General features: G+C 41.1%; 1 protein-coding gene across 2 annotated transcripts in view; it reads right to left on the bottom strand.

Annotated features, from left to right (window-relative positions):
- EML6 (EMAP like 6) overlaps positions 1-10,824 on the bottom strand; it is a 360,575-nt gene that overhangs the window by 18,856 nt on the left and 330,895 nt on the right. For both annotated transcript variants that reach the window (XM_075064408.1, XM_075064409.1), the window contains exons 34-38: positions 7,669-7,826; positions 6,119-6,233; positions 3,881-4,069; positions 2,435-2,607; positions 1,620-1,782 (exon numbers count right to left, since the gene is read on the bottom strand). In XM_075064408.1, the coding sequence (XP_074920509.1) occupies positions 1,620-1,782; positions 2,435-2,607; positions 3,881-4,069; positions 6,119-6,233; positions 7,669-7,826 (798 nt within the window). The remainder of the gene's footprint in view (positions 1-1,619; positions 1,783-2,434; positions 2,608-3,880; positions 4,070-6,118; positions 6,234-7,668; positions 7,827-10,824) is intronic.

Here is a 10,824-nt window from a genome sequence, read left to right as displayed (position 1 = left end):
ATGCATGTGGCAAGTTTTCCAATAGTGTAAGCTTATGTTTGTGTTGCTAAGAGCAAGACAGGCACAGGGGCACCAGTTTAATAATCCTGCCTAGGGCACCATAAATCCTAAGGACGGCCCTGCTTCCTGTGAACGTGTGGGTCAGCCTGTGAAGAATGGATACAGAGGCTCTACAAAGTCAGGTGGTCTTGTTACCTGATACTAAAATGGGACTTCTTGTAACCTTCCACTGTAAGGGAAGGCGGGGAAGGGCAGGGGGCAAGCTAGGAAACAACAGACGCCCGCCTTATGCTAATCCTATTTAAGGGTGGGGAGTGAGGTAATCCTGGTTGTGAGAGCTTCCCTGCTTCCCCACCCAAGATAACTGCTGGAAACAACTAAGACTGAACTGGGGCAAAGAACTGAACCCAGGCTGGAAGGGTGTCTGGCCTGTGAAGATTATTAGGAACACATTTAGGATGAGAACTTACATGTAACCAGTTTTTTTAGTGTATTAAGCTTAGCTTGCATGCTGTTTTATTTTCTTAGTAATCTGCCTTGTTCTGTCAGCTATCTCCTTAACTAGTTAAAATACACCTGTTATAGTTACATTTATTTCTGGTTTATGATATAACCCAGTTTATGTGATTTCTAACTAAGTGGAAGGAAGAAGAAGTTGTATACACCCTCCTCCAAATTAATGGAAGAGGTGAATTTCATATAATTTTGAGTTTGTACTCCAAGTAGGGGAGTGAACATCTGGGTGCTGTGGCAAGCCCCTTAAACTGAGCCTTCCCAGACCAGATCTCTGTCTCTCTGTGCAGGTGGGTGTGGCCCTGCCTGTGTGCTTGGCTGTAAAAGGCTGGGGATCCTAACCCAGCAAGGCCAGGTAAAGGGGACTCAGACTGGCAGAACAGTCTGACTCTGGCATCCCAGCACACCAGGGTGACATCCCAGGGGGTCCAATCTGTCACAAATGTACCCATGTTTACTGTTCTACCATTACTGTGTGTGCCTGTACTCTAGACCTAGCTCTTACCTTCATGAGGCCAGGTAATTCTACCATACTGATAAGTCCTAATAGGGTAATATATAACTGTAGTTACAAATCCCTAGATTCATTAATCTTAACTCCAGCCCAATAGCTATTTGTTATTGCAGTTCTGAATACAGGAATTTTGATGAAAATTGGGATGCTGGTTATACTCACTTGCATGCTAGTACCCCAAAATGCTCTTTGAACTCACAGATCATTTCATAGCAAGGCTTGTACTTGTTTCTTGGGACAACTGATACATTTAGGGGATGTTTGTGGATGAACAGAGCTCTTTAGATCACAGAATATCAGGGTTGGAAGGGACCTCAGGAGGTCATCTAGTTCAACCCCCTGCTCAAAGCAGGACCAATCCCCAGACAGATTTTTACCCCAGTTCCCTAAATGCCCCCCCTAGATTGAACTCATAAGCCTGGGTTTAGCAGGCCAATGCTCAAACCACTGAGCTATCCCTCCCCACTTTAATCCTATGCTTAAGGCCAGACTTTTGGAAGGCTTTTTACACGCTTAATTTTGTTCCTTTAAGTGTTTGATGATCAATTAATGAGAGGAACTCTAAACAACTGCATGACTATCTAAAACATACCTGAATATATCTGCTGTCTGCCGAAAAATCCATCTGAATGACAAAACTTGGAATGTCTTTGCAGTAGCCTATCCGGTTTAAGGTTGTGCCTTGGGTGAGGTCATAAAAATCAACAGTATGTTCTTGCGAGCCAACAGCCAAAAATCTGTTATCAGGGCTGATTCTAGACAACAAATCATGAAGCAGGGATATAATTTGCTGTATTGACACATTTGTTAAGATTTTTGTTTGCTTTGATCCACTGTTCTTACAGTACAAAAGTTCAATCTTTTCTAAGAAAAGACTGACAAACAATAACAAGTTCTGATCCAGACCAAACCTCACCACTTATGTTGAATCAGAAAGAAACACTGATGCTTGAAGCATATGTAGTTAAGAATTGTTAATATTTCATTATTATAAAGTGCCTAACACAATATGGGCAAAGTACCATTTATCCTTTGAGGCTGAGATACAGGATTTCCCAGTGCTATGTGGTGATATTGTAACGTAACATTAACTCATCTTATTAAAAATCTAATATGCAAAGATTACTAGCTGTATTCAGGTGGAGATTAGACTCCTAGACTTTAAGCCTGAAGGGGCCATCATGATCACCTAGTCTGACCTTCTGTAGAGCACTAGCCACAGAACTTCAGCCACCCATTCCTATAGTAGGTCCATAACCTTTATCTGAGTTATGGAAGTCCTCTAATCTTGATTTAAAAAGACTTCATTTAAAAAGAATCCATCCTAGTTCAATCAGGAAATGACCCTAAATAAGGACTGTGGGTTTAGGGCCATATTGTCCTATTTCAACTGAATTTCGGATGTACCTGATTTCCTGAATAGCTGATTTCCGGTCTCGTTTTTTGCCCCAAACTTTAAGACTGTTTACAAGTAAGATGACAAATTCTCCATTCTTCATTCCAATAGCTACCATCTCACCATCAGGACTATATGCAGCACATCTTGCAGCATGGCCTAAATTCACTTTATTCAGCAGTTTCTGTATCAACAAAAACAATGATTTCTTACTAGTTTTTTCAATGCAGAAAACTATAAGTCTCTTTTAAGCAAAGCTATCTATAAGAGAACAAAAAGACACTTACTTAAAAGAAAATTGTATAGTTTCCTCAAAATAACAGTCTGAAATTTCACATAGTAAGTCACTTCTCACCAGATAGACATTGTAAAATAAATTTGAAAGTAAGGCTTTGATTAAAATGGACATTTCAGTGCTTCCAGTCTTCTTGCACTGAACTCATTACACGGCGGTAGCCCAGCAAAAAAGGCTGTAAAATCAGTTTCTATATGGGTTTAAACACTAATTTGAATAATTTATTTAACAATTAAATATGAAGTTCTTTTGATTTGTTAAACCAATTAATGCCATCAATGTTCCTACTTCTTTACTTACCTTACTGTGTTTATACTAAATGTAGTTGATATTAAAAAATGGTCCATCCTATTTTTGAGCCACTGTCAGGTAGTTTGGATGCAAATTATTCCAATAAAGGGATGCTTTTATTATCTTATTCCACATAGATACCCAAGCAAAACAAGCTATAATGGTAAAAGTGTGAGCTTTGCTGGTATAACTGAATCTACACTAGGAACTTCTGCCAGCACAGCTTTGTTGTTCAGGGATCGCATCTCTTCACATACCTGACAGACGTAACTATGCGAGCAGAAGTCTGTAGTGTAGACATAACGCAGGTCCAACCAGATAATTAATGCAAATTTAAGATTAAGATACAGCTCTGGGGGCTACAGAACTTAAGTGGTGGTGGAAGAAGGTATTATGTTTGCAGAGAGGGAGATTTGGAGCACTTTCAACACAATTTTTGAAGGCACAGTATGTATTTTCCCCACTGCTGACTCTGTGCACCCTAGCTGTTTGCAGTCAATTAGAACATTGACCCAAGCCATTCTATATCTTCTAAATTTTGTTTTTAAATACATTTTACAGTGCATACATGACAGAAAGCACTTCTTAAGCCTGGGAAGTTTCAAATAGCTGCACATCTCAGCAAAATGCAGATGGATTTCTTTTAGAAACAGCAATGAACCATACTACCAAAGACTCACCTTTTCACACTACAGATTAATATGGGAACAACATGGAAATATAGGGACAAACGTGCTCTGTATATGTGCATGCTTCAAAGAGAATTGCATACATGAACAGAGGGCAACACATAGCTCACAATTGGAAAAAATCTTGATTACATAATGATACTGCTACTGATGACATGCTTCTTAGTTTAAATGGTACTCACTTTGTCACAGAGGTCCCAGATTCTTGCTGTTCCATCATTACTTGCAGTGATAAATATGTCTTTTGTGGGGTGAGCTGCTAAACCCCAAATCTCTCCTTCCATGTGATTGTCAATCAGCAGGTTTGAAGCAGCATTTTTTTCTCCTACTTCAAGTATTTCCCCATCTTTCGTTCCCACTAAAATTTTGCCCTGTTGTAGTCAAAATATGGTGAGAAGCAGATTATCAAAATAATGCACATAATATCAACACATTAAAATATAAGATGTGTAACAGAGAACTTATTATAACTAGTCTTGATTTATGCTTCATTCAGCATCTTGAAACAATATATTAAGTGAACTAGTCTTTCATTTCCAGAGGCCAATTTTCAAATCCTGGTTTAGATCCCTAGGGGTTTTTTTTGCCCAGATTATAGAGTTTACATACAATTTGGCATGACTGGCAGACTCTGCTCATGAGAAACACAGAAGTGGAGTAGCAGTGATGTTGGAAGGATTCAGATGCAGTGGCAGGCTTCACGATAAATTGCAGCACCTGCGTACGTTATCAGTCCTTGACTGCCATGAACACAACATTCATCCACAAGATTAGGAAAAAATGTCACCGTTTCCCACATTCTTTATCTTTCATTATTTTTATCTTATATTCTTTTACCACTGAATCTCTGTATCTCCTCCACAGTCAAATATACTCATCCACTGTCAGGTAATGACATTAACTGAAAACAGTTGGTTATAACACTTAGGTCAAATTCAGAAATGATACGTAAGGGGGTGTAATTTAGACCTCTTTGGGCTAATTTAGACTTGCTTGAGCCTGATTCTCATTTATGATCATTTACACTGTCAGAAATGTGCAAAGGAATCAATGTAAATGATCATTAGGGAATCTTATGCTCTGCTAGATTTTCTTAGACCTGCTCTACTGATACTTAATGTACTCTAAGTTGGTCTAACTTACACTGCAAGGAGTTGGAAGAAAAGTGTAAGAAGAGGTAAATTAAAGTAGAGTGAGACCAACTTATTAATGATTTAGAGCTAAGTAATATTGTTATTATTATTGCCGCTGAATTTGAACCTCTGACTGTACTTCACTAACACAGTATGTTTAGAAGATCAAGGATATTCTGAATTCCTAGGGTCCAATAATGCAAAATTAAATTGAGCCAATGTCATTATGTATCAGCATGTGCAAATAGCTGTTAGACATGTACTGTTTGTGCCTAAAAACGTAGATGTGCAATTGTTTGCTCATTACCATAAAAGTCGGACCATAATGTCTACATTTTACTGGTGCACAAAAAAATCAACTATTCAGGCTGAGTTACAAAACTTTTTACTTTTTTTTAATATTAAATAGAAAACTATTTATAATTAACATGTTTAGGATTATAGTGTATTCTATTACTGATTTCAGGATTATACAGTTTAAATCAAATGTTGCAATTCACCTTTTAAAATAGTATGCTTTGTCTATCATTTACATCTAAATATACTGCCATGTATTACACAAATACAAAAACAAAAATATTTGTTTTTAAGAGCTGATGCGCATGAATCAATATTATATTAAATCTCTAAGGTCTAAATTTAGCAAGGTACTTAAAAGCATTGCTTAACTTTAAGCATATGAGTAGTTCCACTGACTTCACTTGAGGATCAAATAAGGGTCTAAAGCTAATTCTGCCCTCAGATACATGTGTGACTCCCATGAAGCAGGAGGGATAACTCAGTGGTTTGAACATTGACCTGCTAAACCCAGAGTTGTGAGTTCACTCCCTGAGGAGGCGATTTGGGGCAAAAATCTGTCTGGGGATTTGTTCTGCTTTAAGCAAGGCACTGGACTAGATGACCTGCTGAGATCACTTTCAACCCTAATATTCTAAAAGGAATCTCTCTGAAGTTCCACATGCATTGATCTAAGCACAGAATTTGGCTCACAGGGGCACAGTTTTAGCCAGACTTCTAAAAATGTTCATACATCCCTTTGGAATTCATACCGCATATTTGGATGTGCAAATGGGCATGTAAATCAGACAGAATAGTGCATGCAAACTGAGCTAGGTGCATATACAAAATTTTTGCACATAAACTTAGAGGAGCCTCAGTGATTATCATCTCTTTGCTCTCTTCCTGTTCCTCCATGCAACAAGAACAACATCAAGAATAACATAGGGACTTCTTATGATGAGAGTAATAGGCAGTAAATTATAAAACTTTTCATGTTGACTCACTCACTTTTCCTCTACAAACTGAGCGCACACACTCAATGAGCTGTCCTGTCTCAAGCTGAAATGCTCGGCAGCGCTTCATCTCCTGGTCCCACAATTTTATGGCACCGCCTTCTTTTGTCCTGAAAAAGAGCAAGTTGTCAAATATTATATGGAATTCTCCTTTCCCACTGACTGGAATTTATCAAATATGCAGATTTCAGTGCTAAAGTAGTACTTTTTAGAAATTGTTTAAATACCAAAACATATGCATAATCTCCTTGTCTTGTATTTAAAGAAGGTGCTTTATGGTATTATGGCAAGGAAATAATAAAAATGAGTGTATCAAACCATCATTTTGCATATTTTCCAAAGCAGTGCTGTTACTACTGCTACTACCACCACTACCATGATGTAAATGGAAAAAAGGTTTTGTGATAAAATCAGGACAAATGGCTGCAAGGAAAGAGGAAAAAACAGACCCAGAAGGTTAAAAGGCCCTCTTCCCTATCAACTGGGGAGGGGTGACTACAGGTCAGTCAGGTTTAGCTGAGAAGTGATTACCAGAGCTCAGTTAGGATCAGCTGAGAGAGAGTTACATGAGATCAGTTAGGATCAGCTGAGTCCAACTAAGGGCTGCCTGAGACTTTTTTAAACTTCTCCCTTCCTGTGGGAAGAAGTGGGGTGAGAGAGAGAAGGAGTCAAGCTACCAGTAGGCAAGTAGCAACAAGGAAGCAAGCCTCTCCAAGAGGAGAGGCTGCATTCCCTCCCAGAAGGGAGAAAAACAAGCCCAAAACACTGGCTAAGAGAAGCCCCTGTGCAGCCAAGAGGGACTGTTTTACTCCAAGCCCATCTCACCAAGGCTAAAAACAGCTGAGGTTGGTCAGATCGAGAAGGTGCCTTGCCACAATCTCTCTGTTAATTAATCTCAAACCACTATAGCATTGGCTGTAAAAGTGGTCAACTCTGAAAAAAGTATATTTGACTTCTGAAAAACAGAATGTCTTGGAAATCAAAGATAAAGAAATGGTCAGAAGAGAGAGTCTGGAATTTGAGTAAACCTAACAATTATGACAAAAATGCTGCTGTCAGCCTCTACTATGCAGGAGGTCAGAAACCCCACAAAAAGAGAAGGGAGATTGCACAGAAGTTATGTCTGCTGCCATACTACAGCTCCTCTTGCTCCCCATTCCACTGTTGTGACCCACATCCTCTCCCTGTATTGTGTCATTTAGATTATTAGCTCTGTGGGACAGGTACCTCTGCTTTTTATATATAGACGCTCCCCAAGTTACGTAAACACAATGTACGCAAATCCGAGTTTATGGAAAAAGTTCCATAAGCTAGAAATAGGAGGGTTTTATGGGGGGGGGGGTGAGTAATGGTCGGAGATACATTTCCAACTTACACAAAATTTGAGTTACGTAAGGTGTTCCGGAATGGAACGCTTGTGTAAATCGGGAAGCATCTATATCCATGAAGCACTGTGCACATCTAGGGTTTTGTATAGATAATAATAATCATCTAATAATCTGACACAAACATAAACAATGTGTTTTAGGAAGATGTGTGTCTTACGGTCTTTCCTTCCCTCCAGTTACAATTAGTCCATCTCGAAGAGTTGTGTACATTGTAAACACAGGACCTGTATGAGCTTTTGCCACCAGTCTAACCAGAAAGTGATCCTTCCACACATAGACATCTCCATTTATGGCACCACTAAACGTAAGGTTATTCTGTAACAAACGGAAACAATCTTCACTATAGAAATCATTAGTAACATTTTTATTGTTTCTTTAGGAAACTGAATTAAAACTTTCTTCTTGTCACTGTATTTCTCACAGAAAAGTCACCTATGATACAACCACAGTATGTTAGTAAAATCACATACTTTGGAAAAGAACAATTGCTTACTCTATAGCATCTGTGGTTCTTCAAGATGACGTAGTCAATGTGGATTTCTCTGTAGGTGTGCATGTGCCTTGTGTGTACAAGACTGAAATTTTCAGTGTCCACTGGGGCCACACATTCACTCTCTGTCTGGTGTCTTCTTCTGTTCTCACATGAGGGCATAAAGCGTGAGGTGGCCACAACTCTCCTTCAATTGCTTTGCAATTCAAAGCTCTTGTTAGATGAGGACTAAAAAGTGGGGATGGATGTCAGGTTGTGAGACCCATATCTACAACATCTCAAAAAACATAGTTACTGCTAGGTAAGTAGCCATTCTTTCTTCATCAACTGTGTGTCAGTGTGGGCCCCACTGTAGATGACTACAGGATGGTGGGAGGGAGGAGTATCAGTTGAATAAGTCAGAGAATAATTGAAGTACTACTATCTCAAATGTCACATCTGCACTGTTCACCACATCAAAGGCACAATGTTTCACAAGAGTTAGTGTACTTCATGTTGTAACCTTGCAGAGCTTAGAGACAGGAACATTTCTGAAGCAGGCAATGCACATAGCTTGTGTTCTGGTGGACTGTGCCTTGATGATGAAAGGAAGAGCTAAGAAGTGTAAATGCATTGTATGATCCACTAGGAGATTCTCTGCAATGAGATATCTTCGTCTTCGGATGAGCCAGAAATGGGCACAAAGAGGTGGGGGGAGACTGCCAAAATGGCTTGGCCCATTAAGGTAGGTAATACAGCAAGCTCTGGAAACATCCAGGATGTATAATTTCTCCTCTCCCAGCATTGAGTGCAGCTGGGGAAGGAGACTTGGACAGTAATTCATTGGTTTAGGTGAAAGTCTGAGAGTATTTTAAGGATGAACTTGGGGTGTGGTCTCATCACCACTATGTCTTTACAGAAGGATGTGTAAGGTGGTCTGGTAAGAGAACCTGGAGCTCACTGACTCTCTGAGCTTATGGACACCAGGAAGACCATCTGAATGGTAAGGTAGTACATGCAGCCTTCTGACAGTGGTTTGGAGGATCCACGAGCTTCATGAGAATGATACTGAGGTCCCACCAAAGAACCAGGGGGTCAAACCACAGGGTCTGAAGAAGGCCTTTAAAGAACTTTGATACCATGGGATGTGAAAAGATTGTGTGCTTATGTATTAGAGTGTGATAGGCCAGTATTGTTGCTAGGTGGACTTGGAGAGAATTGAATGCCAGTGCCACCTTTTTTCAGGAGCAGCATAGAGTCCAGGTGTGATGAAGTGGGAGGTTTTCTGGGGGTTTTCTGTGTTTTCCAGTGGTTTGCATGCACAGGGGGTGGGACTCAGTGTCCCTGGCTGTTACTGGTTTAACGAGGTATCATAAACAGATGATTAAGGGTTAATGCCTCTTTTACCTGTAAAGGGTTAAAAAGTTCATCTAGCCTAGCTAACACCTGACCAGAGGAACCAATGGGGGAATAAGACATTTTCAAAAGAAAGGAGGGAAGTTTTTCCTTTGTTTGAGAGTTTCTGTTTCAGCTGGAGTGAAAAAGATCAAGGAACCAACCTCTGATCAGAGTAGTAAGTTTTAGAAAGGAATAAATAGGTTTATATTTATTTCTTTGTAGCCTGTCTTATGCAAATTGAGGTAGAATCAAATTGGGTATTTGAGTATTTTTTTTGTGTAACTAAATTTGTGCCTAGGGGAACATCCTCTGTGTTTTGAATCTGTTGTCTGTGAGAGTAGTTGGTATGCTAATCTCTCCCAGACGGTTTTCTTTTACCTTTCTTTTCTTTAATTAAAAGCCTTTTTTTCTTAATACTGATTGATTTTTCCTTGTTTTTTAGATCAAAGGGATTGATCTGGACTCACGAGGGATTGGTGGGGGGAAGGAAAGGGGGATGGTTAATTTCTCCTTGTTTTAAGATCCAAGGGGTTTGGATCTGTGTTCACCAGGGAATTGGTGAAGTCCCTCAAGACTACCCAGGGAAAAAGGGGGTACTTGGGGGTGGTGGCAGTGATACCAGATCTAAGCTAGTAATTAAGCTTAGAAGTGTCCATGCAGGTCCCCACATCTGTCCCCTAAAGTTCAGAGTGGGGAAGGAACCTTGACACGAGGTGAGGGGAGAGGGAGTTTGTTGTTACAGAGGACCGGAGAGGGAACCAGGGCCCTGGCTGATGGCCTGGAGGATGGAGACCCCAGCAACTGGTGACCTGGTGACCTGGTGACCCAGCTCAGGAATCACAGCCGGTTCCGGCCAGTGGGAGGACAATGGGCTGCAGAGAGAGGACCCTGGTGACCTGACCAGCTGGTTCCAGCCAGAGGAGGGCTGAGAGGAGAGGAGACCCAGGCCTTCATGTTTACGACCCTGTTCACCTGGAGAGAAGACAATGGACAGAGGGGGCTTGGAGCTGGGGATATCGGAGGCCCAGCTGGGAAGCAGGGAGGCTGGGAGGCTGGCGAGGGGAAGCAGGCAGAGCCCACCTGGATGCAGGAGGACTGGGATATGCTGTGCTGAGGGAGGCCAGGCCTGAGGCCCTGAAAGTTTCCTGTGCTGTGTTCAACTCTCAATAAACCCTCCTGTTTTATGCTGGCTGAGAGTCACTCTGGTCTAGAGAACAGGTTTGCATCAACCCCTTTGGGGGTGAGGAGGCCTGGGAGGTCCAGAGAGCATGGACTCCCTGAGGGGGCCCATGGCGAGAGACAGAGGTGCTAAGGCTCAGAGAGGTGCACCTCCAGGAGGTGGAGGGGCCTGACCCCGAGAGAGAGTGGACCCCCGAGAAGGGCTGTCGCACTGAAAGGGGCACCCCACACGGACCTAATGGGGCCAAGAGTGGACACGATCTGTAA

Source organism: Chelonoidis abingdonii, chromosome 3 (genome assembly GCF_003597395.2).
Source record: "Chelonoidis abingdonii isolate Lonesome George chromosome 3, CheloAbing_2.0, whole genome shotgun sequence".
In the NCBI taxonomy this organism is placed as follows: Eukaryota; Metazoa; Chordata; order Testudines; family Testudinidae; genus Chelonoidis; species Chelonoidis abingdonii.
This window is presented reverse-complemented; position numbering and strand designations above follow the sequence as displayed.